We start from the raw sequence: 16297 nt of genomic DNA, 5'->3' as shown, positions 1-16297 counted from the left end.
TTGCATGCGGGAAAAACAGTAAGACGGATCGGCTTAGGAACTACCACAACGGTTTACGACCCAGCCGTCCGATCGTCCGGCCGATGGCGTGGATCTGCCAGTCGTCCCACTACTCTAAGCATGCTTGGCCTTTTCTTCGTCATCCAACCCATGCGTTACGATCAAGCCAACATTTTTGGGCGACTGCTCCGGTGGGCATACCTGGGCAACCTATGGTTAATTGGGCCGAGGAAATGGCAACTAGGCCTCTCATTCTTGCCCTGATTAGTTGGTTTTGACTTGCGAACCAATTTGTGGTTGGATGGTTATGATGACAGTGGTGCTTGCATTATTTTTGAATTTATTCCAGGCTTCCGACGATGTTCGTTCAGTGAAAGGAGACATTCTCGTGAACTGCGAGGCGCCTGTGATGACTTTGTAAAATCTCAAGATGCTTTGCCAGCTCAGTTTCTCGGAGGTGCTTACAGGGATAGGATGTGTGTGCGTGCATTCATAGGGGTGAGTGTATGTTCGTGTATGTAAATGACTTCGATTGTACTGTGTTACAAGAAAAAATAGTTTTACGTTTTTCTAGAAAAAAGTTGGTACAAAGTTGAGAAACTAATTTTGGGACAGAAAGTACATTTCTAAAAGAATAAGTTATGCTACACGTGCTAGAAACAAATAATACGATTTTTTAATTAATTTTCAGAAATATTACACTGAATTATTGTTTTCCAAAAATAATACATAGTCGGCCATCTGGTGGCCGACTTGATCAAGTAGGCTGATTAGTACTCTGTCAGCTAACAGCAGGCTAATTGGGCTCCTGCCCAAGAACTAATTGGCTTACAGTAGGCCGACTAGAACTAATTGACTTACAGTAGGCTGATTAGTTCTAATTGACTTCCTGTAAGCTGATAGGTGCATGCCTCATTTTCTTCGGCCTAAGTTTCTTACTTCCGAGATATCAGGATTTGGACGTATCTTGACGAGAATAGACTACAATGCTTACCCATCTTAGTGCTCAGAAGCGGAAAATTTAGGCCTGATGTTGAACATGTGTACATGTACGTAGGTCCGGGTTCTGTATGCAGTACCTGTAGTATCTGTCTCCCTCTGTATGTACGTGTATTTTAGAAGACAAGATACCGGTCGCACCCCTTGTACCTATATATATGTGCCTAATGCACGATCAATCAATTATCGATGCACCAAATCATTCTCTACACCTGAGAAAATGGGGCATGCACCTATTAACTTACAGAATGCCAAATCGAAATAAACGGCCTACTGTAACCAAGTAGTTTCAGTCGGCCAATAGTTAGCCGACAGGAATCATTATGTTGTAATCATATACTCCATCCCTACTATATCTATGTTTAATCCATCCTTACTGTATCTATACCATTTGTCTAAAATTACTGTAAAAGAAAAGAGAAAATTGTCCAAAAATAAAGGTGAGTCAAGAAAATAAAAGCAGACCAAAACGAAGGATGGAATTAATGCCGGGGAAAAACTTTATTCATAGGCGGTAGTAAAACATGAGAACGTACAGAACCAGCTGCCACAACGCAAGCACGTATATATGCTTGCGCAGCTTCGAGCAAACCACGTTTATTTAGACAGACGTCCACAACTCAACCGTACACGCACGTACGTGCCAGCTCGATGGCGTCGTCGACCGTATAATTAAGCACACATTACATTACGTAGACCGCCGTTCACCGGTGCCCGGCATCATGCACGATGGCACAGTGCGGAGTCGATATATATAGCGCGTGCGGCGACGACGGCGATCAGCACTTGGGCCTGGGGAGGCCGCACGCGGCGACGACGCTCTGCGCCCTCGGGCTGTTGACGTAGCCGCGGTACGATGGGTCGCGCGCGTACTGGCACAGGCACGCCCGCTGGGCGCGCAGCCGCGCGCAGCACCCCGGCGTCACCGCCCCGCCCAGCATGATGGCGCCCATGCACGGGCTCAGCGCGCTCGCGTCGCACCCCGCCGCCGCCGTGTCCGTGGCGAGCAGGCCGCACAGGACGAGCGCCAGCACGCAGACCGCGGCCTTGTTGTTGCCCATGGTGACTTGCTTTGCTCGGTGTTGGCGATCGAAGTGTTGGAGCAGAGATCGGCGAGCGAGATGGTGAGTTGGCTGGTGGCTCGCTGGTACGTTTGTGTGAGGGTTCGACTCGCATTTATAGGCTGTGTCGTGCATGCATGGTAAGAGAACGCATGGGAAGAAGATCGATCGGGATGGACGCGGATAGGGGCGAAGCATGGGCAACGATGCTGCCATGTTTGATTCATGGTATTACGACTAGCAGCGAATGCCATGCATGTGCACTTGTATTGGGATCTTTGGCTATGCATGAAGGTATGATTTTTAAACTCAAAGCATGAAAGTATGCAATAGGAGGACTCCCTACAGCCGCCGCCCCTTCCTCCTCCTAAAAAAAGCAGCTAGGGTTTTTGCTTCTCGCCGGCTCAGGTCCGCCTCGTCTCCGATGGCCCTAGGACCATGGAGGCGTGGCGGATCCTGCCAAGGGCCGGCGGGAGGGCTTCGTTTTTAGTCGTTTCTTTCAATTTTGTTAGGGTTTGTGTTCTGCTCAGGAAGACGAAACGGCGGCGGCTTTCTGAAGATGGAATAAAGGTCTCCTCGCCTAGCCCCCGTTCCAGTGGTGTGGAGGTGTGTCTCCGGCGGATCTATCTTTGATGGATTTGATCGGATCTCGTTGGTGTTCATCTACATTCGTGTGTCTTCGGATTGTGTTATTCTTCATCTGCGGCGATTGCTGTTCTGGTGCGCTGGTCCTATGGGGCCTTAGCACGACGACTTCCCGACTGTCTACTACAACAAGTTGTGCCCGACTCTGACGATGGAGGGGCGATGACGGCAGCGCGCCTTCGGCTCGCTTCAGTGCTTGTAGTCGTCGCTAGGTGGTCGACGGATCTGGATGTAATTTTTATTATTTTTGGTATTCGTTGTACTGCCATGATTGAAGATGAATAGATCGGAAGATTTCCCGCAAAAAAAGTATGCAATAGGAAAAGAAAAAAGTGAACTCAAAAACGAAAGAATGTTTGCGCTATTGGTTCACAACAGTCGTGTAACACAAAAATGAAGGCAAAATTTAAATTTAAACTTGGTAGGAGCCGCGCGGACGCCTAACCTTCTATCACAAATTATGACATTCACTCTCCCATCAATGGGAGAGGGTAGATAACCATGTGCAATGTGAGCCATTGATCTAGGCCATGAGCCTTATTGATCACCCATTGACCCCGTCCAGGTAAGTAAGTTTCAACGGGGCTAGGGTTAGGCCGGTGAAAGTCAAAGGCCTAGATCTGAGGGTCAACAGGGCTAGGGTTAGGCCGGCCGGGGGCCTTCGGCGGTACTAATGCCACCAAAACTTGCATTGTGTCTTAATATGTGTATACAAGTGTGATGGAGGGTTGAAATAGCCAACGGAGCAACGGGCAGCGCACTTCCTTCACAAGACCGGACATGTTCTCTCTCGATAGCTAGATACTACGTCGGAGATGTTGCGATTTACAAGCGGCCTCCGGTCAGGCTCCTGCGAAAAGTGTTCAAACTTTTATCACAACCTACAAGGGCCATCTGACGACACCATGCCAGGTCCCGATGATTTCTGTCATCGTATTGTATTATTTTCCATGGATTTTAACGGCTAGACCCGGCATGCCACCGAGGTACATTCGCCCTCCGTTGGTGGGGGGGGGGGGCGCCCCTCCTTTGGTTGCACTAGCCTATACATACTGCAAAGACATCATATATGATTTAACAAACCACTTCTGGACATCATTTTAGGTGGTCGTCATGCAGATCTGCAACTTCCTGCATTGAAACCCTAAGGATGCAATAAATGTCTCAAATATTGCAGGCGCCCAGAAAAATGCCATGTCTTGGCACGTGTCATGCAATGCCTCCCTTTGAGAGCACGAGAAGTTTCGAGGTCAACGGAGCAACGGACAACACACTTCCTTCACAAACCAGACAAGTTCTCTCTCGATAGCCACATACTACCTCGGAGATGGTGTAGTTTACAGGGAGCCTCCGGTCAGGCTTCTGCCAAAATGCGCTCAAATTTTTACCACACCATACAAGGGCCATACGACGACACCGTGCCAGGTCCCGAGGATTTCCGGCATCGTATGATTTTTCGTGGATTTTAATGGCTAGATCTGGCATGTCGCCGAGCTACATTCGCCTCCGGTGGTGGGGCATGTACCTCCTTTGGTTTCCCTAGACCTACACATAGATTGGACTGCAAGGATTGGATGCAAACCAATGCACATGAGGAGGAGATATGCAAGCCACACCATGACCTAAAGGTCCCTGCCATGAACCCCTTCCCCTTCCCGTGTATAATCATGCTCAACAAATACTTCATATGATTTTGGTTAATCTTCACTTCAGCCTAGCTATTTGTTGTAGTACTTGCTTGTCTCCTTCCAAATGTTGCCCCATTACATTGAGTTTCTTATTGCTCCAGGTAGCACTGCTATTTTTCTGCTCCGCGATTTGATGTGCATGGTTCCAGGCTCCTAGTCTATACCACTTTTATTGTTGTGATGTCGAGCTCTGTTTTCTTTATTATATCACGAGTTGCAAAATTAGTAGTGGGAAGTGAACTTTTGTTAACTTGTTGGTTGAACCAATGGAACTACTGTTATATTTGATTTGTCGCTCAACTAGTGCAATGATGGGATCGAATGATTGCATGACCCTACTGTTGGTCTATCATTGCATTTATCTTGGTCTTATAGATGTTATTGTTCCTGTCATATAGCACATGCTAGTTTCTTTATTAGTTGGCTACTGGTTCTATTTGTTCATATGTATAAGTGCTACTGTTTCTTTATTATCTTATAAAGGATATAGTCCTTCATTTGTATATAGTTGTAACTCTCTTATTGATCAACATATACTGATTCATCTCTTTACTGCAACTACTCTGTGTAGTTCATGATTTGCTCCTGTAGTGGTATAAAATTATAGTTTCTCTTTCAAGCTGGTATCCGTGTTTGGTATATACTAGTCTTTATCTAAATACCATGTATTTGTATTTCTTATATGGTTTAGTACATCATCTACTGGTTGTTTAGTTATATGGTCTAGTCCTGATTGTTGCATGTAATGATAACCCAAAGCTTAATTGAGGGATCGCCTAATCATGGAGTTAGTGCTAATTTGAGTTGATCTTTGAGTTTGGCTTTGATCCATACTTTGCTGGCTCTACTTCTATCTTGGATTATTCCTTACTGCCAATTGAACTTGTTGCTTTTGGCCTTGCTGGTTACTGTTCCATTGGCTCCATTTACGCAGTGTTGGATCTCTTCTACTGTTTCTTTGATCAACTTAATCTGATTGGGATTTGACTAATGTTTCCAAACTCCTAAGTGCTAGCTCCTATAACAAAGGCATTTCCCTTAGGGGAATGCTACATTTTATAACCTTAATCAAGTTTTTCTTGTTTGTTGTTTCTTGTTTTGCAGGCTGATGAACTGGAAGAAAGAAGCAGAAGATGAAGAACTAGATAGTTTAGTATAGGTTTAGTTTAGGACTTTTCCTTCTTTTATTTTTTTCCTCAAGTGTAATTCGTGAATGCTTGTAATTGACATTTATATTAATAAAAGTCTATTGTTTCTTATCAGACCAAATAATTGTAATGTTTCATTTATTATGAATATAATTTCTGTATTCGATTTTTGCAATATCACTCGTATTATTTATTTATGAATATACTTGGATAGCCGTCGGCATAGATGTGCTACTAGCTCGTACATGCCACATGGCAGCTCCTGGTAGCTCCTGACCAAGGACTATGCCTACGGCAAAGCCGTCGACATAGTTTTGCATCTATCCCTATGACATTGCCATAGGCATAGTCCTCGACCAGGAGCTATCAGGAGCTGCCACGTGGCAGGACTATGCCTACGGCAAAGCCGTCGACATAGTCCTGCCACATGGCAGCTCCTTGTTGGCTAGACTTCGTGACGGCGCCGTCAGCTGCCGTCTCCTCCTTTTATTTGCCGACGGTGAAACCATGCCGGCGGCTGACAAGAGTACGCTGACGCATTCTATGCCGACGGGGGTATGCCTACGGCTACCGTCAGCATAGGCCTATGCCGATGGGGTTGTGGCCTATGCCGACGGTCCAAGGCCGTCGGCATACCTGCTGATTCCGGCAGTGCAGACACGACTTCAGGCTTGTGCATATCCCGATGCTATTTTCTGAAGTCTTCTCTTACAAGAGAGTATTATGGAGATAAACTCAACAGGGCCATTCACTACACCACAGTCAACAATTGAAGGTTTTTTTTGACATGCATATTGGTTAATTGTCTGAAACTCTATGTTATAGGAGGCAATTCAGGAAATGCGTCAAATGTCCTTGCTTACCAAGGTGTTCTTTTTTCTGACAAGGAGGATCACTCCCGGCCTCTGTATCAAAATGGTGCATGCGGCCATATTATTAAGCAAAATATCCAAAAGTTCTACATTTCGGTAAAAACTCGCTTGAAAAAACTCACCCAATAGCTTTGTTAGAAATAATGGTCCTGGCCCATTAACAAAATCTAAAATCTCAAATGAGCCCATCAATAAAATGGCAAGTGGTGGTGCTAAAGTTTAGTCTCATACAACTAGTTGAGAAAGAGTTTGACCTCTTTATATTGGGTTCCCTCCACCACTCTAAGTGGTGTGTTGAGAAGAGAGAGTGAAGACCACATGCGCGCGTGCTTGCGTCGCTTGGCCGGGATGGGCTCAGGCGGGTGGCGCGTACGTGTGACATGCGCGTGAATAGTCCGCCGAAATCTGATATGTTGCCTTGCAGGAGCACAATTTCCTTTTGGTGTTTTATTTTTTGATGTCTTGATGGAAAAGTTAATTGTTTCTTTAACCGGTAAGTTTGACTTGGAAACCTAGTCGGTTTGAGTGACGGTGACACGATACCATGTCTCATGTTACAAATTCATTGAGAACATACAGTATGCATCAATGCAACTTAGTACTTATGTCATGTAAATCATAACCAAGCCAATGGAAGACCTTCTGAAGATGAAGAAACTGATAGCAAGCGCATGCAAAAATGAAGCGGCGGTGTGATCGCTGCAAAAGTCTTTATATCAACCTTGTTCCACTTTGTTTTACGACTCAGCGACTCGGACCCAAAAGCATTTAGATTTTTTTGGAAATGGAGGCTTACCCCTGGCCTCTGCATCATAATGATGCATGCAGCCATCTTCTAGTAGAAAAAGGGCCATTTGTACCGGTTCGTAAGGCCCATCTGTCCCGGTTGCTGAACCGGAACTAAAGGGTCGTTACTAAAGCCCTTGGCCTTTAGTCCCGGTTCTTACACGAACCGGGACAGATGGGCCTCCACGTGGCCGGTGCGGCGAGCCCAGGCAGGAGGCCGACCAATAGGCGTCCACGCGTCAGCAGCTGGCAGGAGCTGAGGTTTTTTTGAAAGGGGGTGGTTTAGGGGTTTTGGGGGGTTAATTTAGGTGTTTCATATATTGTGTTAGCTTGCTAATTAATAGAGAGAAGTGTCCTCTCTTATCTCCGTGCTTGGTCGACGCTACGTACTATATATACGTATAGAGAGGACTCGACACGCTAGCTAGTAAGCAAATGAAGGAAACGGAAGATCGTCATGAACATATGCATACAGAGAAGTGATATCGACCTCTCCTTCTCCGAGAGATTGGTCGAACAACAAGTTTTCATATATCTATCCGACGCTACTGGCAACATATATACAATATAAGATCTCTTACAATATAATCCCCTAATTATATATGAACTCAGGGTCCACATGGTGTTCTCTGTCTTTATCGATCACGTGGTCAAGAAAGAATGCCGCCAATTCCTCTTGAATTGCTCGCATGCGATCTGGTGGTAGGAGTTCATCCCGCATTCGAAACATCTAATTTAAAGAAGGGGGTCAATACATATATATGAATAAATGAAACTCAACACAAATGATGGTAATAAAATAAAATTGTGAATATTATTGCTTACGCACTTCATATTGTTCGTTAGAGTAGCCCCGCTCACAGGTCGTGTGGCGGATGGACTCGCAAACGTAGTATCCACAGTAATTATTCCCGGCTTCCTGCCACAACCACTTTACAAGAAATAGAGGTCAATCAAAGTGATAAGCAAGCATGCTATAAATGGTATTGATGAAACTAGCGCTTGAATCACTAGGAGATGCGCGTAACATGCTAGTAGTACTTACTTTCGGGTGTTTAAATTGCAGCTTCTTCGGCAGTCCCGGAGCTTTTGAGGTGAATTTTGTCCAAACCCTGCCAGACAAAGAAAACAATTACTTGATATCAGGAAATGAACAAAGTTGCCGATATGGTGCGATAATGATCGATTTAACTTACTTCTTGAGCATTTCAGTCATGTCCGCATACTCCTGGGGATCTTTTCGTCTCGAGTCTAAGACGGTTACTAGTCCCTACTCAAGCTTAATCTCTAGGAGAATATAGTGGAACCTGCGCACGCATGCATAACTCATCAATTACATTACTATAACCTGGACTAGTAAGGGAAACCAAATATGCACAAGACAGTAACACTCACTTGAAGTTGTAAGGAAAGAGTATTATATCTTTGTTTTCATTTGTTACCAACGATCGTAGCAAGTTGGCCTCGGTCTCTCTGGCCTTAAATTCAACCGTATATGCATCTATGAGATTTGTGTTAATAACCGAATATCACCGATTTGTCTTTTCTTCAATTCGGCGATCGTCAATCTGCATAATATAGTGAGGATACTTATATATACATGCAATGAAAGAGCTGACCTATATATAGAGACTTAATGACAGAAGTAGTACTTACAGATAGTAGCAAGTGACCATTAATTTATCGAGGGCCTGTTGATTGAGAAACTGGAAGAACTCCTCAAATGGAACATTCAACAGATCAATTCCAACGAGGTCATGCTCCTCTTTAACTCTCAGCGTCAAAGTATTCATCCCCCAGACTCTCTGTAGGTTTTCATGTACCAATCATTGAATCTTCGCATCATCGTTGTTAGAGATCTTTCATCTTTGACGAGAGGCTTCCCGTAATGGTATCTATGTTCGTCCACCTCCAAGAAATCATAATGTACATCGTCGGGCAGGTAATCTCCAAGATTGGTATAACCGGGCACCATCCTCGGATCATTAGCGACGATATCGCTAGACACCTTGAGCGGGGGGGCACGATTGGTTCGCTTGTTCGCCGAGCTGGGCAATTTTTTCCCAGCTTGTCGTTCTTTTAACCATTGATCACTGATAGTACTTCCTGACCGATCCGCTTCGATAAATGACCTTTCAATAATGCGCTCATAGTTGCCTTTCGGCGGAGACTTTGGTGGTTTCTTCAGGGCAGCCAGAGTGCGCTTCGCTTTCACCGGATCTATCTTCTCCTCCGGAGGTGGATGTTTCTTTGCTTTCACCCCTTCAAAGAAGTCCCTCACTTCGGCTTGCACGATCTTCGTGTTTTCCTCCACGGTCCTCTCGTATGGTAACTTCTCTAGAGGCTTGAGAGATGGACCGAATCTGTATTGCCCCCGCCTCTCGCTATACTGCTAGACGACGGCCGAGCAGACAGAGTGGCTGCAACTGTCTTCTTTCCTTGCTTAAGAGGCGGAGGAGAAGGACTACGACGCGCCGGAGCAGCCGGAGCGGCGGCGGGTCTCTTCCGCCGTTGCTGATGAAGCGGAGAAGGAGGAGGCTGGATGCTCGGGCGCGCCGGCGCATGCGGAGAAGGAGGCGGAGTGCTGCCACGCGCCGGAGAAGGAGGCTGAGTGCCCTGATCACTCGCCGGAGGAGGAGGCGGAGTGCCCTGACTCGCCAGAGGAGGAGGAGGAGGCGAAGGCGTCCAGTTCGGAAGGTTGATGAGGTCCTTCTGCCATAGTGTAAGTTCATCTAGTGCCACCCCTAGTTGGTTTTGGAGTATTGACGACAAACCTGGTTGAGGGACTAATGTGTTTGTGAGAATTGCAGGATAACACAGGTAGTAGTCCCTCATTGATTCGGTTTACCTACCGGAGATGACCCCTAAAAATGTGTGAAGACATTGAAGACAATGGTGGTCTGTGAAGATATTCATATTGAAGACTATGAGATGAGAAGACATCGCATGAATACTATGGAGCGCGGAGACTTAGTTGTTTCGTTGGTTTCCTTTTCTTCTTGGTTGAGTCATAGGAACCACCGTACTGTTAAGTGGGGTCCAAGTGAACAAAGTCAGAGTGACTGAAGTGATGCTCAACCAAATCCTATGTCTTCGAGCGAAGACAATGAGAGCAAATCTTATCCACAGCTTGATGAGTCAGCTTTACTTGTAGCCCAAGTCAAGCTGCCGCGTGTGTTTGAAATCTGACTGTTGGAACACGTGTCAGTTCCTTAGTGACCCAGGGTCATTTTGGACAAATCAGGGTGGGTTGCCTAGTGGCTATAAATAGCCCACCCCCTACACCATAAATTGGTGGCTGCTCAGAGTTAGTGCACAGCTTTTGTCGTTTGAGAGCAACCCACCTCCGAAGCTTTTGAGGGAGAGAAATCCTTGCGAGGACAAAGCCCAAACACCCAAAGCCAAAGAGTGTTAGGCATCACTGAAGTCTTTCTGTCCGCGTGACCTGAAGACTTGTTACACTTGAGGACTGTGAATCCTCCAGCCGGTTAGGCGTCGCGTTCTGAGCATCCAAGAGTCATTGTGGATTGCCGGTGAACGAAGTCTGTGAAGGTTTGGAAGTCTACCTTGAAGACTTACCAGAGTGATTGGGCGAGGACTGGGTGTCCTTAGCTCAAGGGGAATAAGGTGAAGACGCGGTCTTCTGAGTTAAATCTTAGCCTCCCTAACCAGACGTACAGTTGTCACAGCAACTGGAACTGGTCCAACAAATCCTTGTCATCACCAAGCGACTGGTTCTATCTTCCTCTCTTTACTTACAGTTTGTCTTCGTGAAGTCATTGCCTGCCTGCGCTACCTGTTTGACTTCACTGTGTGACTACTATTGTTGTTTGGCTTCATACTATCTTCCTTCCTGATCATTACTACTTAGCTGCTATTAGTCTTCGTGCTTTCACTTCATTGAATACTTGACTATGACTTGCCTAGTGTAGTCTACCTTCCGCTGCATGTTGATAGGTTCATTTCTATTGTTTGTCTTTGAAACTTCCATGTTTTGAAGACTTTCATAAAAATCACCCATTCACCCCCCTCTAGTCAATAACTAGCACTTTCACATAGGCATGGAGTCTTCAGAGCAGAACCCAGCCGAGTCTCCCCTTCACCGGTAGGGTGGTCAAGCTCGAGGTCCTCAAATCCCTCCATTATTTCATCCACCGTCACCCTAGCATATCCTTCTAGAATTGGACGGCAGTGATAAGTTGCGTCGGGTTCTGGAGGTCGAACAGAGCCGACAGCCGCCTTGACTTTGAAGTTCTGCCATTGCGTCATAAGGTGGCAATGTTGAGACTCCGTGATAGCATCCACGGGGTAGCTAGCAGGAGCCGTGAAGACAGGCTCCAGCTGAAGCAGCTCCGTGGAAGCCACGCTGCTTCTCTGCTGAAATGGCTGGGTAGCTTCGGCAAGTCGCTTGCTGCGATCTGCTTCTTGTTCCTCTATCGCTTGTACCCTTGCGTGCAGCGCGTGCAGTTGGGTCTGCTCCACTTTCTTCCTCCTCTCCTGGCATTTGTAACCGCCTGCGTCCGGAAACCCAGCCTTCCACGGAACGGAGCCTGGCGTGCCTCGTGTCCGTCCAGGGTGCTCAGGATTCCCGAGGGCCATTGTGAGCTCGTCGTTCTCTCTGTCTGGAACGAACGTCCCTTGCTGCGCTGCATTGATATACTGCTGAAGCTTCGTGACGGGTATTCGCAGTTGCTCGTTCGTCCAAATGCACTTCCCTGATACAGGGTCCAAGGTTCCGCCAACCCCAAAGAACCAAGTCCGGCAATGGTCTGGCCAGTTCAATGTCTCTGGTTCGACCCCTTTATCAAGCAGGTCATTCTCAGCCTGGGCCCACAACGGCCGGGCTTTGAGGTAGCCACCTGACCCCGTGCGATGGTCAAGCTTCTTCTTTGCAGCATTTTTCTTGTTTGTCGCTGAAATCTTCTTACTCTTGTCCGATGTCTTGTGGGCCACAAATGCGGGCCAGTGATCTCTGATCTTCTCATACCGGCCGATGAATTCTGGTGTCTTTTCTTTGTCGACAAACGATGCTTTCAGCTCATTCTTCCACCTCCTGAATAGTTCTGCCATCTTCTTAAGAGCATGAGACTTGATCAATTGCTCTTTAACTAGCTTCTCCGGATCCTCCTCTGGTGGTAGGGTGAAATTTGCCTTCAGCGTGGTCCAAAGATCATCTTTCTGCATATCGTTGACATAAGACACCTCAGGGTCTTCCTTAGCCGGCTTACACCATTGGTGGATGCTGATCGGGATCTTGTCCCTAACAAGAACCCCGCACTGAGCAGCAAATGCTTCCTTTGTCCGGACGGGTTCAATCGGCATGCCATCGCGCGCGATTGCTGTGATCTCAAACCTTTCATTCGAGCGCAACTTTTTTTCGGGCCTCGTCTCTTTACCGAAGTTGTGCTCGATCCGGAGGGCTAGAAAAAAGAACAAAGACGAGAGTTAATTAATATGTGTACATACCAAAACAATGAATGCACCAATTAGCTAGTCAGCACAGGCTTAACTAATATATATACCTGGCCGGACTCTGTTCGGTCACCGGAGCCGTCATCACGGTCTCCTTCTTGCACCGGCATTGGGTCACCGGAGCCATCATAATCATGTCCTTCCTCCTCCATTGTTCGATCACTGTAGCCTGCTTCTTCACCCTGTCCTTCCAGACCATCGGTGTCGTTGAGAAACGACAAGACGACATCACTTCCGGCTGCGATTATGTCCCCCAACACCACTTTTGTTGCTTCGTCTCGGGGGTGCTCCATAGTTTCTGCAAATATTTACAACATGGCAATTATTATTCAAACATGACAGATGGATATATTAATGGCAAACGTAGAACTAGCTAGCTAATCACAATAAGGAATCATATTATTGGCCTCGACGCTGCTTCTCTAGGGTTTGGAGTGGCCTCGGCAACGCTTCAAGGGTTTGGGGCGGCCTCGACAACGCTTCAAGGGTTCGGGGTGGCCTCGACGACAACGCTCTTTTAACTTGGTAAATTTTGGTGGCCTTGAGAGAGTTTGTCGGGTAGGGGCGCGGCGGGAGGGGGTAGGAGACCGACATCGTTTTTTTCTACGGTTTGGGTGTCCTCGAGAGTTTTGGTCGAGCAAGAGGGCCGGGGGGGGGGGTGCTCCCGTGGTATAAGTTATCACGGTCGAGAGGGGGTATATATATCGACCGCCCCTCATGTCGAAGTTATCCGGGAGGGGGTTATATCGATAACGACGACATACATACATGGGAAAATAATGTTATCGGGGAGGGGGTATATCGACCCCCCCTCGTGTTGAAGTTATCGGGAGGGGGTATATCGACAATGACATTGTAAGTGCATCTAGTGCCACCCCTAGTTGGTTTTGGAGTATTGACGACAAACCTGGTTGAGGGACTAATGTGTTTGTGAGAATTGCAGGATAACACAGGTAGTAGTCCCTCATTGATTCGGTTTACCTACCGGAGATGACCCCTAAAAATGTATGAAGACATTGAAGACAATGGTGGTATGTGAAGATATTCACATAGAAGACTATGACAAGAGAAGGCATTGCATGAAGACTATGGAGCGCGAAGACTTAGTTGTTCCGTTGTTTCCTTTTCTTCTTTGTTGAGTCGTAGGAACCACCGTACTATTAAGTGGGGTCCCAGTGAACAAAGTCAGAGTGACTGAAGTGATGCTCAACCAAAATCCTATGTCTTCGAGCGAAGACAATGAGAGCAAATCTTATCTAGAGCTGGATGAGTCAGCTTTACTTGTAGCCCAAGTAAAGTTGCCGCGTGTGTTTGAAACCTGACCGTTGGAACACGTGTCAGTTCCTTAGTGACCCAGGGTCATTTCGGACAAATAAGGTCGGGTTGCCTAGTGGCTATAAATAGCCCACCCCCTACACCATAAATTGGTGGCTGCTCAGCGTTAGTGCACGGCTTTTGTCGTTTGAGATCAACCCACCTCCGAAGCTTTTGAGAGAGAGAAATCCTTGCGAGGACAAAGCCCAAACACCCAGAGCCAAAGAGTGTTAGGCATCACTGAAGTCTTTCTGTGCGCGTGACCTGAAGACTTGTTACACTTGAGGACTGTGAATCCTCCAACCGGTTAGGCGTCGCGTTCTGAGCATCCAAGGGTCATTGTGGATCACCGGTGAACGAAGTCTGTGAAGGTTTGGAAGTCTACCTTGAAGACTTACCAGAGTGATTGGGCGAGGACTGGGTGTCCTTAGCTCAAGGGGAATAAGGTGAAGACGCCGTCTTCTGACTTGAATCTCATCCTCCCTAACCAGACGTACAGTTGTCACAGCAACTGGAACTGGTCCAACAAATCCTGTGTCCTCAACAAGTGACTTGTTCTATCCTCTCCCTCTCTTTACTTACAGTTTGTCTTCGTGAAGTCATTGCCTGATTGCATTACCTGTTTGACTTCACTGCGTGACTACTATTGTTGTTTGGCTTCATACTATCTTCCATCCTGATCTTTACTACCTAGTTGCTATTAGTCTTCGTGCTTTCACTTCATTGCATACTTGACTATGGCTTGCTTAGTGTAGTCTACCTTCCGCTGCATATCAATAGGTTCATTTCTATTGTTTGTCTTCGAAACTATCATGTTTTGAAGACGTTCATAAAAATCGCCTATTCACCCCCCTCTAGTCGATAACTAGCACTTTCAATTGGTATCACAGCAAGGTACTCCCTTGTTCTGTATGATTCGGTTTAACCACCTGGAGTATTAGCTATGTCGACTGCAGGGATAATCAAAGTCTCCGCTGCTTTCCCCGTCTTCGATGGACCTGAATATCCCTACTGGAAGAATAAGATGCGCATGCATCTTGAAGCCGTTGATGTCGACCTCTGATATGTCGTCAAGAATGGCGTTCCCAAGACTGGTGAAGGTGTCACCCCTGCTGATGTCAAGAAGTTCGTTCAACTGGATTCTACTCCCAAGAACATCATCTGTGGTCATCTGACCAAATGACAGTATGGCCGTGTGAGTGCTCTGGAAACGTCGAAGCTAGTCTGGGACTGGCTCTCCAAGGTTAACGAAGGCGTTTCAACCTAGAGAGATCAAATGATCAGTGTTCTTCGCAACCTCTTCAACCGCTTCAAGAGAAACGACAATGAAAATGTCCAGCTCACGTTTGATCGCCTCACTGACATCACAAATGAGCTTCGTGCTCTCGGCGCCACTGAAATCACCAAGCATGAAATCGTCAAGACACTACTGAGATCACTTGACAGCTCGTTCGACACCCTTGCCTTGATGATACAAGAACGCCCTGACTTCAAGACACTCGATCTATCTGATATACTTGAGAGGCTCAACACACATGAGTTCCAGCTATCTGAGAAAAGAGATATCTATGGTCCCAACTACGGCCGAACTCGTGCTTTGAAGGCAAAAGCTGTTTCCTCATCTGAAGAAGAATCTGACTGCAGTTCTGATGATCTTGAAGACATTGGAAAGGAACTTGCTATGCTTGTGAAGAAGTTCCAGAAGTTCACTAAGAAGAAGGGCTTCAGAAAATCTTCACGATCCAGCTCAAGAAATGATGAAGCTTCCACTCATGACTACAAGAAGAGAACATGTCACAAGTGCAAGAAACCTGGACACTACATCTCTGAGTGTCCACAGTGGGACAATGAGAACAACAAGAAGAAGAGCAAGGAATATGATTCTGATGACAAGAAGAAGAACAAATCTTCAAAGTCTTCTTCCAAGTCCTCATCCAAGTCTTCATCTCATAAGAAGAGCTCATCTGGCAAGGCTCGTGCTTTTGTCGGCAAGGAGATGGATTCAGAGGAGGAGTTTGCTTCTGGGGAGGCGGAGCTGGAGTCTGAGGAGGAGTCCGACCCTGGCGTTGCAAGTCTGGCTCTAGCTACAGCCTACGTTGCCAAGTCCATCTTCAACACTGAAGACAATGGCCCCGTCACCAACGCTGAAGCTAATGACAAGGACGACTCTTCTCCCACCTACTGCTTCATGGCACGTGGTGCCAAGGGAAAGGTCTCCAGCCGGAAATCAATGGCGTCTGATGCTATTGCTGGGGACCTAAAACATCTTGTAGGGCGCAAGATCAAATGCCCAAATGGTCTCACTATGTATT

At 46.6% G+C, this 16297-nt stretch overlaps 1 protein-coding gene and 1 pseudogene across 1 annotated transcript; both read right to left on the bottom strand.

The window, feature by feature from the left end:
- Positions 1-1479: 1479 nt before the first annotated feature.
- On the bottom strand, positions 1480-2144 carry LOC120968079 (probable non-specific lipid-transfer protein 2). Its single transcript, XM_040394530.2, has one exon. It carries the CDS (start codon positions 2058-2060, stop codon positions 1779-1781), a length of 282 nt encoding a protein of 93 aa, XP_040250464.1. The 5' UTR covers positions 2061-2144; the 3' UTR covers positions 1480-1778.
- Positions 2145-3127: 983 nt separating this feature from the next.
- LOC120970016 (U1 spliceosomal RNA) lies at positions 3128-3278 on the bottom strand (annotated as a pseudogene).
- Positions 3279-16297: the final 13019 nt, after the last annotated feature.

This window comes from Aegilops tauschii, chromosome 7, assembly GCF_002575655.3.
Source record: "Aegilops tauschii subsp. strangulata cultivar AL8/78 chromosome 7, Aet v6.0, whole genome shotgun sequence".
Taxonomy (NCBI): Eukaryota; Viridiplantae; Streptophyta; class Magnoliopsida; order Poales; family Poaceae; genus Aegilops; species Aegilops tauschii.
The sequence above is the reverse complement of the archived record's forward strand: the minus strand, read 5'-3'. Positions and strand labels throughout refer to the sequence as shown.

Coding starts and splice junctions, on each gene's coding strand:
- LOC120968079 (XM_040394530.2), bottom strand. CDS start 2,060: ATGGGCAACAACAAGGCCGCGGTCTGCGTGCTGGCGCTCGTCCTGTGC.